The 22,096-nt window shown below is 38.1% G+C and overlaps 1 protein-coding gene across 2 annotated transcripts in view; it reads right to left on the bottom strand.

The window, feature by feature from the left end:
- Sik2 (salt inducible kinase 2) overlaps positions 1 to 3,428 on the bottom strand; it is a 116,368-nt gene extending 112,940 nt beyond the window's left edge. For both annotated transcript variants that reach the window (XM_047516200.1, XM_047516201.1), the window contains exon 1: positions 3,170 to 3,428. In XM_047516200.1, coding sequence (XP_047372156.1) covers positions 3,170 to 3,304 — 135 coding nt within the window. In that variant the 5' untranslated portion in view covers positions 3,305 to 3,428. The remainder of the gene's footprint in view (positions 1 to 3,169) is intronic.
- Positions 3,429 to 22,096: the final 18,668 nt, after the last annotated feature.

The following is a 22,096-nucleotide window of genomic DNA, read 5'->3' as shown; positions in this document are numbered from 1 at the left end:
AATTGTTCATCACATGGATGTTTAAACTAAGCCCTAAAATTTGCTCCATGATCAAAGTTGGGAAAAAAAGATCTCTGAGTTTTCAAACACATATATTTACATTGACATTAAAGCACAGTACATAAACTTTTATAATTAGCATAGTATTTCAATATTATTTTATTTCATATTAATTGTTCTCACTGCAATTATTAAAATATATTCAGTAATGAGAATCTAAAGTGAAATATTAAAGGTTTTCTTTTTTTTGTTGGTGGTGTTTGTTTTTGTGGTGCTAAGTACAGAACCCAGGGCCTTGGACTTACTAAGCAAACACTTCACTACCAAACTACTTCCCCGGTCCTTACATGTAGTGATTTTTTTGTTATTGTTTGTTTGTTTGTTTGTTTTTGGTATCTGGGATTGAACTTGGGCACTCAACTACTGAGCTACATCCCCAGCTGTATTTTGTATTTTACTTAGAGACAGGGTCTTACTCAATTGCTTGGTACCTCGCTTTTGCTGAGGCTGGCTTTGAACTCAAGATCCTCCTGTCTCAGCCTCCCAAGCTGCTGGGACTACAGGTTTGTCACTGGGCCTGGCTCCTTATTTGTAATTTTAAGGTTGCTGTATTTATCGAAGATGCAAATATTTATCCAATGGTGGTATTAATTACTGATTTAAAAAAACCTCAGAGGTTGGGGTTGTGGCTCAGTGGTAGAGCGCTTGCCTGGCATGTGTGAGGCCCTGGGTTCAAATCCTCAGCACCACATATAAATAAATAAATAAACAAACAAACCACATTCACAACAAATAGTATACTTTAAGAAACAATTGTATCTGTGTTCTTGCCAAACAATTTTAATGCAAATTACCTATGAAAGTTCACAGAGGAACTTTACAAATTTTAAGACCTGCAAAAACTTTTGTTCAGTAATTGTCAGGCCATTTTCCTCATCCCTCTTTACTTTAATATCTTTAATCACACCGAATTACCACAAAAGCTCATACTCACACATGGTGATGCTCACGCTCTTTCGTTTTTATGGTAATTATTAAAAAAAAAAAAAGCACAAGGGAGGTGGGATCTGTAAACCAGCAATTTAACTTTTAACATAAATCACTTTGCACACATGCACTATATACACAATTTAGGATCTGAGCGCTCTCTCATGATTTGACTGGTGACTTCAATTACAAATGCATTTGATCTCACACTATCTGATAGCCAAAGGATGATATTACTCCATAGTGCCCCCTAGCTCATTAAGCTGTACCAACTTGAAAGGGACACCACTGGAATTGTCAACCTCAAGAGAAAGAAAGTATCAGTTACCATCACCTCCACTAAAGCAGCTCTTAAACAGATGCTATATTAACTAAATCTGACCTGACAAATAACATAATTAAATTTCACTAATACTACCGCTAAGAGCTATTGAAAAAATATTATAAACCATGGGTTCAATACTCAGTCACATAGCAATATAGCTCAAAAGTTTTGCAGAATCTCTAATGTGCAATTTGATTTTTTAGGTAATCATTAAACAAGGATTCATTAAAATACAAATTTTAAATGTTTTCCTTTTTATGTAACTTAAAGGAAAACGGCATGACATTTGGCCATGGCTCTTTAGCAGAATGAACCACTTTCTTCATCAAAAAAAAAAAAAAAAAAAGCTAGGATCGAGTTACACTATGTGAAGATTTAGTAATGTCATTATAGTCATATTATCATTACATCTCAATCTAAATTGCTAACACTGGCAACACCGCCAAATTTGTGAGAGAAAAATTTGTAACCTTGGTCCTGATGCCCCAAATAACGCAGATTTGGGCTGCTATAGGATCAGTAGGGGAAGGCAAAAAGTAAGGATGACATGATACATTCCCCTTCTTTTTTTGAAATGGCCATTAAGCTAAGTACAACTGCTATGAAAATCATTCAACTTTTCAAATGCCCTTCGCCTTACATAAGTCATTCTGAAGGGAAAAAAAAGCTCTACTTTATTCTAAATTCAAAGTCCTCAAAGTCTAGTACATTAGTACTAATAAGGAAAAAAAAAAATGGAACAAGATGAAAACTAGGGGGAAAACTGAAAAGGGGTGAAACTCCAGTAACAAATGCAAGAAATCAGAATAGAGTATGTCAAAATCACTAGGCTTTATTTTAAAGAATGGTTTTGTTTCTATCGTTCCCCCCCCACCACCGCCAAAGTATTTAATTTGCACATCTTAAAATAGAGACCCCGAGGAGAGCAGCTTAAAGCAGTGGAAGGAAGGGAGGCGGGTTAGGTAAGAACAGAGACTTATGAGAAAATATGTGCGGTGCATTAGAATGTGCAATGGTTGGGGGGGGGGATGCTGGATTCGCCGTCAGGAAGCGGTTGAAGGCTTTATGAGTAGAGAGGCATTCTGATGTGGTTTACGGAATGCGTTTTCACAGCCAGAATGCACACCTGGTAAAGGGACAACCCTGGACAAGTAAAACCAACCCACCAACTGTGCAAATACCAAGATGACCATTTTAACCAGTTCTTTTGTCTGAAGTATTAGATGGAAATGCCTCAGGCAAGAGATCAAGCTAGCCAGACACCAAATCAGAGACCTTGCAAGGCAAAAGGAGGGAAAGGAGGACAGTGGCCGCCCGGGCATTCCCGGACTCGGAGGTCCCTTCCTAGCTGGGCAGGGAGGAATACCAGGGTCGGGGGCCGCGCGATCCCCGTGCACTGAGCCCGAGCGCAGGCGGTCCCCTCCTCCGGCTGGCGACATCTCTCACCGCGCAGCCCGGGAGCTCCGAGACTTCCCCTCCCACCCCACCCCCAGTCGAAAGCGGGGAAGACGCGGAACTTGGGCTCCGGAGCCGAGGCCACAGATCAGGTCACGGCCCGGGTGGGAGGCTCTGGGCGAAATTCCGTGGGCCACTGGGGGTGGTGTAGGGGAAGGCAAAGCTCGGGGGGACGGGGTTCCAGTCGGACGGCACTCGGGTCTGGGTGACCGGGCCCGGATCCCTTCGCTGCTCACCGACCCCCTGCACCTCTGGGTCCTCTCGGTCCCAGGCCCGCTCGCCTAAGCTAGTGGCGCGGCCTCTCGGGTGTTCCCGGTCGCACCACCGCAGCCAGCCCTTTCCGTAAACAGCTCCTCTCCCGAACCCTCGCTTCGGACGCTCCCGCCGAGCCCCGGGCCGCACCTCCGTCTTGGTGATCCGGTGCCGCCCCAGCTTCACCACGGCGAAGTTGCCCTTGCCCAGCGTGCCCTCGATGTCGTAGAACCCCACCCGGACCGGCCCGCGCTGCAAGTGCCTCGGGCCATCCGCCATGACCATGCTGGGCCCCGCTGCTAGACACGGCGACTGGAGCGCGAGCGGGCGGGCGGACCGGCTGCGCGGCTCGGCTCGGGCGACGGCCGCTACGCTCGCTCCTTAGCTCCTTCCCTCCCGCTCCGCAGGGCCCAGCCAGGCGCGCGCCGCCGCTGACGTGCGCCGACGTCAGGGGGCCGGGGCAGGGGGCGGGGGCGGGACCGGGCCTCGATTGGTCACCATGGCGACCGGAGCACCGCCGACGTCGGCGGCGGGAGGGAGAAAGGGAGGGACTGCGCGCCGGGAGGGGCGCGGGCCTGGCCGGCGCGTTCCTTCCGGGCTCCCTCGTCCTCTTCTCTCCCTCCGCCTCGCCGCTGCCAGGGGCGGGGTCGCCGCCCGGCCCGCCCGGTTCCCCGGCCTTCCAGCCGAAGGGCAAGAGCGAGCCCTGGTGGGCCGTGCTGAGGGGTGCATCGACCTGCCTTTAGCTTCTGGGCTCCTTCTGTGTCCCGGTGCTCTCCGCCCACCTGCGGACCTTCCCGCCAAAATCTCTCACCTTTGAGTAGAGTGAGCCCTAAATTTGGCATCTGCAAGGAACGGTGGCTGAGTAACGCGTTGCTCACAGGCTTCTTTCTTTGTGTCCTTTTCTCATCTCGTTGCTATATAAGTGCTTCCACATTTTGATGTCTCTGAGAACTCATTCTGACAGCAGATAGACTCACAGAATGTCAGCGTTGAAGACATCCTAGACATACTTAACCCAGGCATTTGGAAGCTCCAATGGGCTTCGAAGCTGGAACCCTCTGAAATGTAGACAAAGTTTTGCTTATTTGTGAATGTCTCTGAGGAGAGGGGATCATAGCTTTTATCGGATTCCCAAACTGTTGTGACCCTGAAAAGGTTAAGAAATATTTTTCTAATTCAATTCCGCTTGGTATGATGAAGGAAGCTGCCAAGGTCACACAGGTAATGCTAGAATTAGGATTATGTATTATCACACCAGTCTTTCATATGGTAAAACAGGAACAGCAAAATTTTAATATTTCGAAATATATTATGTGCCTTCAGATATTGGTTTGTGAATACCATTCTCCACAAAAAGGAGCCAGGCTCCTTGTCAGTCTGTGGCTCATTTAAAGGCAGAGACAGGGAAAGTATAAAGTGCTCTTAAAAGATTTTGTACCAGAAAGCAAGATTTCTTGTATGTGTCAAGGATATGTCAAAAGACAAAAGGAGACAACTTGAAGGTACCCTTACTTACCAAATCAGAGGCAATTTAAGTATCAAGGAAGAATAATGATAGAAATGGATTATAACACATTGGATTTATAAAAAGAACCATATTTTCACTTTGACTTTTAAATAAATATAAAGGGGGAGAAATTACAGTTGACAGTGAGATGCCAAACAAATACATGTAGAAAAAAATGAAACTACAAAATCACCATTTTGCAACTATTATGATAATAATTGATTCAGACAAATCTGTTAAATAAATGATGTTAAAATCATTGGGTGAAACAATCTCGGGAAAAGGATATGTACACAATCTCAAAGCATCTTTGGATTGCTTATTTATTACAAAGGGTTAACAAAGGCACCTTTACAGTGGAGAGAGCTGACAGCTACCGCCCTAATGAAGTGATGAAAGTTGATGTCACCAGTAATGAATAAAATAACGTGATGTGCTTCCTGATGTGAGGCACTGAAGACACGTTTTGTATGTGATATCCCTGGAAACAAAATGTGTATTCTGAATCTATCGCAAAGCAACAATCAGAAAAATTACGTTGAGAAACATTCTACCCAATAACTGATCTGTACTCTTAAACAACGTTAGTGTCATGAAAGACAAAGGACTGAGAAACAGTTCTAGATTTAAGGGATTAAAGAGACATGCCAGTTACGGCAACATGTGATCCTAGAAAAACATGTTACAAAGGATGATTGTTGAAATTTGAATGTGAATTGAGTATTAGACAAAAGTATTGTTTCAATTTTAAGCTTTTTGAATTTCATAATTGTACTGTTATGAAAAAGCATACCTTTATTAATAAATACAATCTAAAGTTATTTAGGGATAAAAGTTTGTGATATGTGCAACTTACTCTCAAATGGTTTAGCAAAGATAGATAAGAAATTTGAAATGTTGATTTGATGAATCTTACTAAAGGTTGTATGGGTAGTTCACTGTATTGTTCTTACAACTTTTCTGTAGTTTTAATTTTTAGTGAAAATCGGTGTATATGTGTTATGTATCTTCCTTCATTCTTTCTTCTTTCCTTTCTTTTGTTAGTGCAAGATTGACTGGCTTGTGGGCCCACCACTTCTCACTGTGCTTCTGCTCTTCACTCTCCCCGATAATACCTTATTCTACTCTGAGGTATGTTATTTGTGAAAGTGAGGGGAGAAGTGGGAAAAGGCTGATTGGATTCCTGGATTGATGAGAGTAGTAAATGAGGGTTCCTCTAACTAGAGTGGGAGCCTTCATATGTACCTCATTTCAAAAATATTTTCCATATACATTTTCCACTTCAATGATTGTATTTTACATGTTCTGGGGGTGGGTTTTTCTGGGAATTGATGAAAAGTCACTTATACGAGAACCAGAAAATGCACACAGACTTACGAGAATTAACAGCCTCCTCTTTAAAGTACACCTTTTGAACAGAAATGGACTCATTTTTATCTGATTATTTTAATTGGATAACCAGGTCAACTACCTACTTGCACAATCTGGGAATAAGAATTAATTCGAGACCAGAAAGAAGAAAGGGATGGTAAGGAGTACTAAAACATTTTTGAAAAACCAGAGTTCAGTTGAGTGTGCTGTGTATCTTCAGGTTGGAGAAAGAGAGGCCAGAGATAGGGGAGAGAAAGGAGGGACTCTTCCAAAAATAACTTTGACCATGTAGAAATGTAATGGGTGTATCACTGAAAATAACTACTAGGTTGTAAATGTACCCCTGAGGGAACTATAGGTAGATTAGAGTACTGCAACTTCAGATTCTGATTCAGTTTTGTTTCCTTGATCCTTTAAAAGACCTACTCCTCCCTCTCCTATTTCGACCTTGTATGTCTCTTAGGTGCCTTTGCTTCCCATTAAATAATAGCTATAAACATTTTTGCAATTTTTAATTTTATGCAACTCCTGCTTTCTTCTTCCCTTCCCCCCACCCCGGCCCGCGCGCCTCTCTCTCTCTCTCTCTCTCTCTCTCTCTCTCTCTCCCTCTTTTTCTTTCTCTCTCCACATACACACTACCACCACCACCACCACTGTAGCTCCTAAGAAAAAAGGATAATAGATGAGGGATATAGAAAAGAAAGAGAATATTTTTTATCTCTGATTTTAGTATAAGTGAGGTAGATCTCTCTAATCCACAGATTTCTATTTACTTGACCTTTAAAATGCAACATTCCCAGCTGATGCTGTGAGTTCACTATATTTGTCATTGAGTTGAATAAAAAAGGTTAGCACTTCAAAAAGCAAAAGGGTGTACACAGAGAAAGAATTAAGAAAGATGGCGAGAAACTGAGATAAGAATTAATTCTATAACACACTTGTGTAAAGTAGAATTACAAACACATGGAATGAGGTGAGAAGTTAGCAACAAGGTAATGAAAAAAAATGCTACAAAAATTTGAGGAAAGAGAATTTTATGGCTCACAGTGCTGTGTATAGATATTTTGCTGAAGCCAATAGCCTGTGAACTTGAAAAACAAGATATGTGTATCATTTGTTTCCTTGATTATGAACAACATCTGTATTTTTACTGTTTTATCATTGTAGTACCGAAGGTAAGTTAATTCACTTGTAAGCTTAGGCCTGGATTTAAATTTATTTTAAATCAAAAATTGGTAAAATCCTTAGAGATGTCTTTGCTTATAAAAAATAAGTTACAAAGCTAAAAGGAACACTTCAGTTTTTATATTAACAAAGGCTGAAAGTAAATGAGAAAATCCAAATCATTGGCTTATGCCTTTATTCATATAAAATATGGGTATTTGTGAAACAGCCATCAATTGGTCAAGTTAATGAAAATGTGGGTGCCACTATACTACTATGGAAATAAACTAGAGGATTGAGGTTCTTTGAGGAAAACTTTCTTTGGTGCTTTTATTTGATTTTTTAACACCTTTATTGAGGTACAACTGATTTTTATGCCAAAAAACTGCACATGGAAGTGGGATTGATGAGTCATGTGATAGTTTTATTTTTAAGTTTTTTGGAAACTTCAATACTGTTTTCCCTAACAGCTGTACTGATTTACATTCCCACCATGAGTGTACCAAATTCTCCACATCCAGGTTTCAAATTCTCTGCATCATTGCCAACCCTATCTTTTTTTTTTAATTTGATAATAGCCACTTAAGCTATAAGGTATAAGGTGATATTTCATTTTGGTTTTGATTTGCATTTCCCTGGTGATTAGTGGAGTTGACCATCTTTTCATATATCTGATATCCATTTGCATATTGTCTTTGGAGAAATGTTTATTCAAGTCCTTTGCCTATGTTTTAATCAGTTTATTTTTTATTTGACTTTTAAATAATGATTATTATTACACTAAGTCACTCTTATAATTGTCCTAGGCAGTGTGTGTGTGTGTGTGTGTGTGTGTGTGTGTGTGTGTTTTACTGGTAATTGAAGCCAGGGGTACTCTATCACTGAGCTACATTTCTAGCCCTTTTTCTCTCCTATTTTGAGACAGGTCTCACTAAGTTTAGGCAATCGATTTTTAAAAAACTTTAAATTGATATTCTGATAGTTAAAATCTCATCTTGTTGATTTTGCTTATTTTTCAAATAATAAAACCATTTTAGTTTTTTTATTCTGCCGTCTATCATAATACTTATTCTTTAGTTTCATGAATGATCTTTAAATTCCACCAGCATACTTTATACATCTTTATTATAGTTATTAGTCTTTATATTATCACTCCTAGTACATGTATATGTCTCATGGTAAGTTCATGAGTGTGGATTAGGAAACTGGTAAACAGTGTAAAATCTGGTCCAGTATTCTAGAGCTTGTTACTACAATTTCTTGTAGAAGTTAATTTGACTTTTTTTCATAGATCCATGAGTTCCTGAAAGATTCTGGGATAAAATTTTGAAAGAATGTCCTTGACATTCTAATACCAATGATTCAATGTATAAGCTGTCAATCTCAGTTACTTCCCCCTTGGTTCATCCCTTTCTATTATTGGAATATTTTGCCATCTTCCCAACTCCACTAGATCAAAAACTTCTTTGAAGGTAAGGATCGTATCTTAGTAATATTTGAATTCCTAAGATTTTTAAGCAGAATTCAACAAATGCTGTTTAGTTGGATGTTTATTATATTCATGTGCTGAGAATTCTGTTAGATGCTTGGGATACAAGCATAAATAAGGCACAGTCCCTGTCCTTCAGTGTTTTCAGTTTAGAATGGGAGCTCTAAAATCCAATTTAGTAAGTGACTCCATCACTTAATAGCTGGTGACTTTTGAGGAAGTTCCTTAACCTGCCTGTCTCTCTGCCTGAGTTTCTCATCTGTTAAATAGTGCTAAATAACAGCACCTACCTCAGAGGATTATTGGGAGGAGGGTAGACACAAAAACAATTTTGATGTAACATGGAAGAACTAAGAGGTATGCTCAGAGGAGAGGCATTTACTGAGTTTAAGGGCTCACAGGGGAGGTTTCCGAAAGAAAGAAAAGAAAGAAAAGAAAGAAAGAAAGAAAGAAAGAAAGAAAGAAAGAAAGAAAGAAAGAAAGAAAGAGGAAAGAGAGAGAGAGAGAGAGAGAAAGAAGGAAGGAAGGAAGGAAGGAAGGAAGGAAGGAAGGAAGGAAGGAAGGAAGGAGGGAGGGAGGGGAGGGAGGGAGGAGGAAAAGAAAAGAAAAGACAACTGAGTAGAATTGTAAAGGCCTAGTAAGAGCCAGGTGAAAAAAGATTGGATGAGGATTTGAAGAAATGAGATAAAACAATGGTCCCAAAGGTAGGCCCAGGTATGATATGCTCAGATAACTACTATCAGTTGGAAACATCTAGATTTAGTCATGAGATTGTTTGTGGATAAAACTGAAAGATAACTGACCAGGTTATGGAGGTCTTTCTTTTCCCCTTCTAACCACACTGCTGCTCCTGAACACCTTTTTAGAGGAGTTCTGAAGATGCGACTGGGACGAAAGCTTGCTCAACTAATGTAATCTGACAAAGGCATTGATAAGATGTGAAGGATGGGAGAGAGAGAGATGTTGAAGATTGCTCTCAGGTTGTTCACAGGAGCAAACAATTACTGAGGACTTACCACTTAAACGTTCACTCTGCAGGGCACTGAACATACAAAGGTGGATGAAATATGGTCCCAGCTCTCAAAGAACATTATAATCTATTTATTTAAACATTTAGTTTTTATGTCTTACAAAGGTATTGTGAAAGACTTATACTTGCAGAAATCAATACATATTATGTCTGTGTACCATAGCAAAATGAGTTGTGCTAGGAGTCAAATATTCTAGATTGACATTTATAAGTTCTGCATACATGATTCTGGAACTCAGGAGCAAGATCTAGGGTGAAAGTGTAGAGATTGATAGTAATGAGAGTTGAAATCAGTGATACAGACAGTATCATTGAATGGGAGTGTCAAGAATGAAAGAGAAGGCAGGATCATATAGTTTATCACTCACAAAGTAAGCAAATAAAGAGAAGCATTCTCTCCCTACCAAAAAGGAGAGGCCAGAGGAATAAGAAGAGAATGGATAGAGAGGGGAAAATATCTTAAAATCTAGGGAAAAGAGAGTTTTAAGAAGGAGAATTTCAAGAAGGAAAGAATATTTTTTTAATTCCTAAGATTTTTAAGCAGAATTCAACAAATGCTGTTTAGTTGGATGTTTATTATGTTCATGTGCTGAGAATTCTGTTACATGCTTAAGATACAGCATAAATAAGGTCCCTGTCCTGAAAAGATATTAAACAAGATAAAGATTGGAAGGAATTCACTGGATTTAGTCACAAAGAGAAACTTGATCTCTGCAAACGTTTCAGAGTGCTGGAGATGGAAGCCAAATTGGGGTGAATGGGGAGTGGCAAAGAAAAGTAAGTGTAAGCCATTTTTTTTAAGAAACTGGTTTTGAAGAAATGAAGATAGAAGGGGATGTAGAGTCAAGTGGGAAGTTTGGTATTTATCTTTTCTTTTCCCTCTTTTTAATTTTTAGCAAGGTGAACATTTTTAAAAATGAGCCAAAAGAGGGAAAAGTGAAGTAAAGGTGATTGAAGATACCCTAAAGAAGACAAGGCATTCCACAATACAGGTGACTTTTTATAGTTAGATATAGTTAGAAAGGGAGACACCACCTTTACTTTGATGTGGGTGAGGAATGGAAGCAAGGACAGTTTTACCCTTCTGCTTCTGTACTTCAGTTTGCAGTATGGAAGGTTTACCCTTAGTATCTATTTCCTTTGTGAAATAGGAAGCAGATTATCTATTGGCAAAAGAGAGTAAGGGTAATGACATTTAAGTGAATTGTGATAGCTTGATAAAAAGGTCTGCCACTTCTCTACTATATTGCTAGTACCTAACATAATGCCCATAAATTCCCAACATGTATTTGCTCAAAAACTGAATAAAAATTCTTTCCTTTCTGACTCCCAGTATACTATACCAATTAACCTCTTCCTCACATTATTTCATCAATTAACTATAATTATGGCAAGTGCTTTCAAAGAAAAGTACTATATGCAATCTAGCTATTGTGAATTGAGCAGCTATGAACATTGATGTAGCTGCATCACTGTAGTATGCTGATTTTAAGTCCTTTGGGTGTAGGCCAAGGAGTGGGATAGCTGGGTCAAATGGTGGTTCCGTTCCAAGTTTTCCAAGGAATCTCCACACCACTTTCCAGAGTGGCTGCACTAATTTGCAATCCCACCAGCAATGTATAAGTGTACTTTTTTCCCCACATCCTCGCCAACACCTATTGCCAAAGGCCAAATGATCTTTCTGATAAATGGATTGATGATACATAATGGAGGTGGATGGGAGGGAGGCAAGAACGGAGGAAGGATGGATTGTATAGAGGAAAAAGAGGATGGGGGGAAGGAAAAATAACAGACTGAGACAAACATCATTTCCCTATGTAAATGTATGATTACACAAATGGTGCGACTCTACTTTGTGTACAAACAGAGTTGTACTCCATTTGTTTACAATGAATCAAAATAAATAAATAAATAAAAAGAAAAGTACTACATGCTATGAGATTATATAATAGGGAGTCCTGGTCTAGTCTGAGAGGTGAAGGTCAAGAGAAGTTTTTCCTCAGGAAATGGCAGTTGAAATGAAATCTGAAGAATCTGTAGGAGATAGTCTGGGGATGGAATATGGGGAGAGGCTTACCAGAGAAAGTTTTCTGAGTTTGTTTTTTCCTTTGTTTCTGGAAATCCCAGGGCCCTGTAATGTGCTCAGCACATGCTCTTCCACTGAGCTACATTCCAGCCCTCTGAGTATCTTGAAGTGGGAAAAAAGCTGAGAGAGTTCCAGCTGGATAGAATGAGGAGGAAGAGGGATGGGGCTGAAGGGGTTAGTTAGGGCTATATTGCATGAGGTCCTATATATGCTAAATCATGAAGTACTTTTGTGATCCTTAAGACTTGAAATGGGAAAAGTTGACTTATTGTTGTTTTCAGCTTATAAACATCCATAGAATTACAATATTTTATGGCTTTGTGATTCTACTCATATTTGAAGGTTGGAAGAATACATATTTTAAAAAACATCTCCTCCAGCAGCCTGCTGCTTCTTTTCTCAAAGCCCTTTCCTTTGGAGTAAACAAATAAAATGTAATAACATTTCATAAACCACTATTAAAGTGAACTTTGGTCCTGAAGAGAAAGTCTCTAGGTCTCCTTCCTCTCTGCTATTTTGATTTTTTTTTTCCTATTAGTGTCATGATTAGTGTCTTAGTCCATTGGAGCTACTAAAACTTAACTAATACCTACTAACAAAATACCTTAGATTGGGTAATTTATAAAAGATAGAAATTTATCTCTCACAGGTTAGAGGCTGGTAGCTTTAAGATCAAGGTGCCAGTAGTGCTAGTATTTGGCCAAGGCTTACCCTCTGTTTCCTAGATGGCACCTCTTGCTGGAATGGGCAGAAGGAGGGACAGGTTTTCTCTAGCCCCCCCTTTTTTTTGTTTTTTTTTTTTTTTGTGTGTGTGTGTGTGTGTGTGTGTGTGTGCTGGGGATTGAACCAGGGCCTTGCCTTGTGCTTGATAGCAATCACTCTATGAACTGAGCTATATCCCCAGCCCCTCTAGCCTTTTTATAAAGGCACTGATCTCATTTATAAGGAATCTGTCTTTAAGTTTTTACATATGAATTTGGTAGAGGAGCATATATATTTAGACCATAGCAATTAAGTTAATTAGGTGTTTGAATAGAGAACAAATAAGCTTTAATTAATAGAAGGGAAAGAAAGCAAACAACAGAGCAGTGACCTTCCATGGATGATGAGAATAGGAGACTCCAATAGGTAAACATTGTGAAGGAGATTTGCATCTCTGGCTGCCTTGGAGTAGCTAAAGCCCTGGGGATACTCGTTTCATAATTTGGTCTAATATCTACCTATGTGAAACCTTGGATTTTGCCAAGATTGGTAATTAGTTGCCTACCCCAAGATAAATCTTGGAGGAACTTTTTTGAACTGGTATGTGTATATATGTGTGCATGTATGTATTGTGTGCGTGTGTGTGCGTGTGCATGCGCGCATGCATCTGTAGCCTGGGACAGGAGGCTTCTGTGGAAATTGGCGCCAGAGGCTTAGACTTCTTCTGGTGTACGTGTTCACAAGGATAACATCAGGGAATTACAGAAGCCAGAGTATGGAAAACTGGTAGGGATTGACTGACTGGGGGTAACTCTCCCACTGCTCCACTCCCTTTATCCCCCAAGGATGATGATTTATAATCTAGAAGTACCTTCTTTTCAGGCTGCTTCTCCTTGGGCAGGGGTGGAGGGTGATCAGGGGTAGGGGTGAGTTTTAAGGTAGGGCTATGACCTGGAGAGTTTATTGATGGCATGATACCCAGCCACCTTTAGTGCTTGGAACTCCATTCTAGCACTTGCCCTCCTTTCCTTGAGCTCACTGGATGTTGACTCACTGGGATCTGGCCTTTGGTCTTTTCCCACTGCAGATGTTTAGACAGAATCGCTGATAACCATCAGAGAAATATATGTTCACAGGCCAAAGTAATGAGACATCTCAGAAGCACACTTACTTCAAAAGAAGGCAACAACTTGGATTATATACGCCACCAGTAGAAAATATGTTAGATGAGGTGGTTACAAATATAACAAATATATAAAAAAATTAAAAACAATGTTTATTAATCCAGTATTGTTTCTCTAGTTAACAGCTGCAGTATATGAAAATAGCATGGTATTTATTCATAAATAGAAACATGAATTTGACCAAGTAGAGAACTCAGAAACAGACCTATGTACATATGGAACTTTGATAATATGGTAGAAGTGGTGTGGCAGACCAATGGATAAAGGAAGGATTGTTTAATAAGTAGTCTTGTAAAAAAATGGTTATGAGAAAAATAATATTGAGCCCTACCTTAAATCATACGTAAGAATGGATTCCAGAGAAATTAAAGACTTAAATGTTAAAAGTAAATTTTATTAGAAAATGCAGGTATGTATCTTCCTAACTTGGGGAAGAATTTATTAAAGACAAAAAACACTCAACAATGAAAAAAGGAAAATAAAACTGACTACCACAACTTCCAAATATCAAAAGATATCTTACAAAAAGAAATACCAGTTGAGAGAAGATATTCATAACATAATTAACCAACAAAAAATTAATTGCAAGAAATGACAAACAATCTGACAAAAATGATTAGGAATACAAATAGGAATTTAATAGAAGAGAAAACTCATGTGACTCATAAAAAATGATGAGATGACTGGGTATGGGGGCAAATGCCTGTAATTCCCATCCCAGTGAATGGGGAGCCTGAGGCAGGAGGATCATAAGTTCAAAGTCAGCCTCAGTGACTTAGTGATGCCTTCCCTAAGCAACTTATCAAGACCCTGTCTCAAAAAAAAAAAAAAAAAAAAATATATATATATATATAAAGGACTGAGGATGTGGCTCAGTGGTAGTACCCCTAGGTTCAATCCCTGGTACCAAAAAACATTATAATAAAAAAATGATGAGATGATTAGTTTCATTATTGACTAGGAAAGGAAAAATTAAAATAGCAATATACCATTTAGGCCCATTCAATTGGCGAAAATTACAAAAAGTGACAGTACCAAGTGTTGGAGAGAATGTGAAATTAGCAGAATGTCTTACATTGTCTTACAATGCTCTTGAAAATGTAAAATGGATACACCACTTTGGTAAAAGTTTGTCATTATCTAATGTTGACTATTCCTATATCCTATAACTCAGGAAATTCTATTTCTGGGTATTTTCCTAAGAAAAACTATCCTCAATAGGAACCATGAACAGAGTATTCCTAGCAGCACCATTAATAAAGAGTTAATATCTGACCCTTTTTATAAAAGTTAAAAACAAATGAAATGAAACAATATAATTTTAGGAATACAAATATGTAATAAGCTATAGTTTCAAAAGCAAGCTAATAATAAATGTGAGAATTAAGAAAAGAAAGGTAGAGGAATGGATTAGGGAAACTCTTATTGTGTAAATAATTGTTAATGTTCTAATTCTTATACTGGGATGGTTGGTTCACAAATATTTATATTATTAATAATAAGCAAATATATAAAAAAGTGCATAAGGATAGAAATAAAAACAAAATAGGCCTTGGTGCTATGAATGAGGATATGTCACAAATCAAAGATAATCTAGTCCTGTGCATGTTAGTATAAAAACATAAATTAACTCAACCATATTTTATTTTTACTATTATCATTAATTCGAACAATAATCCTAGATTTTTTTACTATTATAATCCCCATTTTACAACGAATCAATGCTGAAGTGAGTTAATATAACATGTTCTAGTGAATAAAGTTAGTATATCATAGAATTCAGAATTTAAAGTCTCATCTGTTTAGTTCTGGAGCCTGACCTTTAATGACTGGATTGGACTCCCAGACATTAAGACCATTTCACTTACTAAGATTTCCACTAAGAGCAATGATTCTGTTGAGGATAGCAATCTCTATAGATACATGAAGGTAAAAGTTTACCCAATGTTGAAATATTTTGCCATACAAAGTATGCAATAGCAAGTTGAAGAATTTACACGTGTGTCACAATGGAAAATCTGTGTTAAAATGAAACCACCTATCATATCATTGAGTAATAAGAATTTGAATGCAAGAGAGCTCAAATAAGAAATGCCTGCACTGTTGGATGAAGAATGATTCATTCCCTGAGTCTGCACAATGTTCCTCTTTCATATGCCCACACAACAATGTACAGATATAGAGAGAATGTTCCCAAACTTTTTTGGTTGTTGTAAATTTGTTATAACACCTAATTTATTCTGCTTTGTGACCTTACCCACACACCCTGGGTCCTGGCTTCTTCATTAAAGAGAGCCATATGTGAGGCTCATGCCCCCTCTACTGGTCAGCCTCATTTTGTCAGGTATTGTAAATAGGTGTTCATTCATTCCCATGAGGAAAGAATTTGATGCTTATTCCTAGTGCCTGTATTTTTTTTTTTTTTTTTGAGAAGAAAGTTGGCAGTAGGAAAGAGAGAGGAATATTTTTGTGTGCGTGTATGTGCGAATAAGACAAAATATCACCAAGAACCTGACTTGTGGGCAGATGCTATAAGACTGAACTTGTACCAAAACTTTGAGGGAATAATATTGGCAGTGTGGAGATCAACTTTAGAGGTAGCATCTCTAGTCTTTGCTTTAAAGAAAACAAAACCGTTAATTTTCCTCAACTCATCATCCATTTAAATTTATTAGGTATCTCACTACCCGTCTTGCTGTGTGTGTCTCTACCTTTACCTTTTTTCCCCCTAAAGGTGGTGTTCTTTTCTCCTTCCTGTGTTTACATGTCAAATCTATTCATCAGAGTAAAATGAGGATCTCTGAGGGCAGAAATCACATTTAATTTTCTATCAGGTTCAGTCCCCAACTCTCAAATAGTGCAGACCACATGGTAAATAACAATTATGTTACTTAGCTACTCCTCTTAAATTGCCATGTAAGAACAGAAAACATTCCCATTCAGTAGCCCAGGGAAATCCAAATCAAAAGGATGAAAGAAGATGCTGACCACATACCAGAAGACTAAATACAGTAATTTTATTGTTGTGCCCATAATCACTATTTGACTAGAAACATTTCAGGATATGTTGATTCCCAGATGTTGAAGTTCAATGATCAGGTTCAGAAAACATCTATTAAAATTATATCCTTTTTCCTCCATTCCTGAACCTCTAAACTATTAAACAATGAAGAGAGCTTAAAAAAATATAGTTCGTTTATTCTTTTCAACTCATGTGCTGCTTGACCACAAAATCCTAAAATTAATATAGAAGAATCTCTGAGCATCAAGAAGCTAGGTATAAAGCAGCAAGTTTCCCTGGGTGGGATGCCAGGATCCTTAGGTTGTGGACTTGTCTCCACCAAGTTATAGTCAGGTAATAATTGGAGAGGCCCTTCAATTTAATTTGTGCCTCAGTTTCCTTATTTTTAAAGTAATAATAATAAACTGCTTAATGTACTAACTCACTAGAGGAAGTAGATAATGTAAATTCATTGTGCCTAGGTCTTCTTACTCCTGAGTAGGGAATTGGGATGGACATATCATATCCCCTCTTAGTACTCCATTATCCACCCCCAGACCGAAGGTTAAAGAATGCCTCAAGCAAGGCAGGCCCCAGTTTTAGATGGTTTCATGTATCACAAACCACACAATACACACACATGCATACACACACAAATTATTAACGGGCACATGAGTTAGTTTTTCACTTGGGCTTTCAGCACTGGCACAGCATGGCCATAAAGCCTAAGTGTTTAGTCTTATAACGAACACTGTTTTGACTCCAGGAAAACATTTTCCCACATTTTTTGTTTTATGTTCTCAACACAGCAGGTGGCTGCATCAGATGCTTAAAGGTTTGTGGGTGGTGACATTTTCACAGATGAGTCCCACACTACTTGGAAGTGTAAGAAAGCATTTGAGTGATGAAAATGCCTAACTCGGAAGAAAAAGAAGTTAATTCTTCAGATTTTCTCTTTCAATAAGAATGAATAGATTTTTCCCTATTCAAGTATTGTTCTTCAACAGTACCGAATGGAACGTATCTTTTCCTTTTTTCTTTTCTTTCTTCCCTTTTAAATTTTGGGTGTTCAGAAAACTAGGATGATATTCACAACTGTTACACATGTTGGCTGAGGAATATTTTGCAACATTAAATAATTCACATTTCTCTTCAGTCATATATGTGAAGGAGTGTTAGTCTTCTCAGTCTGCCATAACTACCCCAAACGGGGTGGTTTAAAACAAGAGACATTTATTTTCTCACAGTTCTAAAGGCTGGAAGTCCAAGATCAAGGTGTCAGTTGGGTTAGATTTCTGATAAGGCCTCTCTCCTTGGCTTGTGGATGATACCTTCTCCATGTATTCTCACATGGCCTTTTCTTTGTGGCATCCTCATAGAGAAAGCACTCTGCTTTCTCGTCCTAATGTAAGGACACCAGTCCTATTGGATTAGAGACCTACACCCTTATGACTTCATTTAACCTTAATTACCTCCTATCTCCAAATATAGTTATATTGGATGGAGGTTGGGCCTTCAACATATGGACGTTCAATTTAATCTGTAACTAAATGAAACATGAAGCATGATATGAATTATTTTCATTGGTATCTAGAAAGACAATGAATTCTTGCCAGGTGTGGTGGCACACTCCTGTAATCTAAGCAGCTTGGGGGACTGAAGCAGGAGGAGCTCAAGTTCAAAGCCAGCATGGGCAACTTAGCAAGACCCTGTCTCAAATTAAAAAGGAATGGGAATGTGGCTCACTGGTAGAGTGTCCTAGGTTCAATGCCCAGCACATCCCCCACCCACACATACACTCAAAGGATAATAAATTTAAATAAGAATCAGTTTATTTCTATAACTAATAACGTTAATTAAAATTTAAAAAATTAAAATGTCAGATTTTAAAGTTTAATTTAAAATGTTGATATTTATTTTTATTTTGCTTTTTAATATTAACAAATGCTGTAGAAGAGCTGTAACTGATAATAGATGAAAAATAATTTCACCTTTTCAAAATTTTTGCATTTACTTCTGTTTACAATTTTGAAATATAATAAAATTGTATATAGTTTGAATTTATTTGCATTTTAATTTTAATCTTTTATATCATTAGTATTGATAAAACACAATTATGTAAAAATCTTGAGTATGACATCTTAGTGATTTTGCTAAAATAAAAGCAAGAAAGATAATAGATGGTCCTTTAATATTGGATGAGTAGATAAAGTGCAATTTTTAAAAAATGGTTAAACCTGGGCCTGCAGTTGTAGTTCAGTGGTAGAGCACTTGCCCAGCAAGTGTGAAGCACTGGATTTGATCCTCAGTACCCCACATAAAAATAAATAAATAAAATAAAGCTATAAAAAGTACAATGACATTAAAAAAAAAGAACTGCTCGTCTTTCTTATTAAAAATGGTTAAATATTACATCTTCTGCTATATCAGTTTCCTCTTTAAACTTTTATTTCTTTAAGAAAAATAGTAGGTTATGAGACTTGAACAAATATTTAAGAAACATAGAACTTCAGACTTAACGAATAAAATTAAGGTAATGGCAGTAAATGGATAGAACTAGAGAATATCATGCTAAGTGAAATAAACAAAACCCAAAAAACCAAAGACAAAATGTTTTCTCTGATAAGTGGATATTGATCCATAGTGGCAGGGGATGGTGGCAGGCGTAGGGAAGAATGAAGGAACTTTGGATTGTGCAGAGGGAAGTGAGGGGAGGGGTGGGTGTGGGGATGGGAAGGACAGTAATGAGACAGACATTATTTCCCTATATATATGTATGATTACATGACCAATGTGACGGCACCATGTACAGCCAAAGGAATGAGAAGTTATGCTCCATATTGTGTAAAATGTGTCAAGATGCATTTTACTGCATATACAACTATTAGAACAAATTAAAAAAGAAAAGAAAAAAAAAGAAACATAGGGCTTTGGAAAAATTTTGTATTTCTCTCAAGAATTTTGCCTCTGGGTCACTTCCTCAGGTCTGGACTTGCACACATGAACATGCTTTTCCTCTCTCTCTCTCTCCCCTCTCTCTCCGTTGAATGCATTTCACAGTGTACATTCTTATCTCTGAGTACTTTCAGTGGAAAAGTTTATGAAGCACTGGAAAAAATAATAAACAACTCTCTAGGATAGAAAGAGTTCAGATTAGAATTTCTGGGAGGGACTGGAAGAAGATTCCAAAATGAGTCCTCTGAAAAAGAGTGAGGCATTATATGTCTTTACATGCTTAATTGTTTGGTTTTGTGTGTGTGACTAAGGAGAGTAGGCCATTCATATTTGTTTCTATGTGAGATGGTTAATTGAACTCTTTTTTTTCCATTGCTGAGATGACCCAAACTTGGTCTTAACCTTGTGTTATGTTGGTCATTGGCAAGAGTGAAGGAGAGAATGTAGAAGGCACAACACAATCCAATAATACTTTGGAAAAAACAATGAAATGGATGTTTCTACTGACAGTGAGTAAGTACTGCTTCCTTCATATAGCTCTGCACTCAGTTCTCAGTTCCTCCAAGGCACTGTGAAATTGGGAGTGAGTTTCATCTCCCTTTCTGTTCCTCTGTTCTATTTCTTCTTCCATTACTAAGGAGAAGAGTCAGGGTGGTGAGGCAGGAAAAAAGAAACAAGAATGTTGGGAGTTAGATGACCTGATCCTGGTCCTACATAAAGCATTAAGTAGCTATGAACCTTTGAGCAAGTTCACTGATCTTTTTCAGGCCTCCTTTTTCTTAGTTGTAAAAAATCAGAGTTTTCATCACTTACTGACTTCTAAGCTTCCTTCTAATTCTAATATTCTGGATGAATTTTTCTTTACTCTTGCAACCCTGTGATTTGCAAACTTAATGAGATTCAAGAAGAGCTTAACCAGATGGCTTCCAGGACCCTTGTTTGGGCCAATGAATTTCCAACTTCTCCAAATATAACAATTTTACCTATAGTGCTGATTTCGAATAGGGAATCAATGATGTGATTAAAAAAAATTCCTAGCTCTGTCCCCTGAAAAGGCTGAGAAATAAAGACTAAACCAGTGACAACTAGCACTCCTAGCACCAAGAATGAGGTCATTATGTGCTAGTTTTCTTTTAAAGTTATCAAGGTGTACCATGGAAGCTGTAGTGTGCCACTAAATACCCCCAGAGCTGAGTCTCCTGTCCCCTGTTTGCTGGCTGTTGACTCTTATTTGAGTCACTTTCTGGTCATTGCCTTAACCCAAAGTTTCTCAGCCTCATTACTATGGACATTTTGGACTAGATAATTCTTTGTTTTGGGGGACTGTTCTGTGAATTAGAGGATGGTCAGCAGAATCCCTGGCTTCTGCTTACTAGATACCAATAGAACCCTATTTCTGGTTGTGACAGCCAAGAAATATCTCCAAATGTAAAATATTTCTTGGGGGCAAAATTTCTGTGATTGAGAACCATTACCATAAAATGACATCTTAGAGGCCTAGGTCATCTCTAGCTCTCTGGGATTTTTGTGATTGTGCTATGGTTCAACTCCTTCCTCTACGGGGTCCTATTTTTTGTCTTTTCTTCTATAGGTGTTGGCTTTAGACGCAGTCCTCAATAAATTCTTCACTGGAATATTCAATTCAGTTTAATTCCTGGTGGAACTCAACCTGAGACAGGGCTTCTTAGGGAAATCACTTATTCCATGTTGGAAATAGGAAATATGCCATATTAAGCCTGGATCATTTTGTGATACTGGAAAGTAAGGTAGCTATCTGTGAGTACTGAGGTCAGGTCAGAACAATTTGGGAGTCAGCTGGGTACAGTGGCCCATGCCTGTAATCCCAGTAATTTAAGAGGCTGAGGCAGGAGGATCACAAGTACGAGGTCAGTTGCAGCAACTTAATGAGATCCTATCTCAAAATTAAAAAAAGTTTAGGGATATGGCTCAGTGGTAAAGTCCCTCTGGGTTCAATCCCCAGTACCAAAAACAAAAAAAAACAAACAAACCAAACAACAGCAACAATAGCAAAAACACTATTTAGGAGTCAATTTATATAAACTCTCAATGGTCAAGTATAGTCAAAGATTAACAGTAAGAATGATAATTCAGTGAATTGGTGCTTAAATTTATAACATGAAGGAAAAAAGTTGCTTAGAAGATACAAGAAACTACCTCTTGATTTTGAAAATTGATAAACAAAAGAATTATTTTTCCCTGTCTCTCTTTTATATTACTTTCATAAATAATCAAGCAGTTGATGAGAGGCAAGACTCAAGTTAATAAAGAAGAAATGATAGAATATCACCATTTTGTAGTCCCTGAAAAGTTAATGATCTTAAGCAATGATCTTCAGTGGCTGATAACAGCCAAAAAGGAGCCAGATATCATGTACCACCTAATGGACAACATCATGATATAGTGGTCTTGTGGGAAGTTTAAGGGAAGTTAAAAAAAAAAGTAGCCAAGGAAAAAAAATACATAGAGCAGAATCCAGAAAAATTTCAAATATGGATGTCCAGTTGTCCTCTCACTATGGAGTTGTAGAACCCATTACTTTTCTGGTATTTGATGTGAGACAATCTATA

The sequence above is a fragment of the Sciurus carolinensis genome, chromosome 11, assembly GCF_902686445.1.
Source record: "Sciurus carolinensis chromosome 11, mSciCar1.2, whole genome shotgun sequence".
NCBI lineage: Eukaryota > Metazoa > Chordata > Mammalia > Rodentia > Sciuridae > Sciurus > Sciurus carolinensis.
This window is presented reverse-complemented; position numbering and strand designations above follow the sequence as displayed.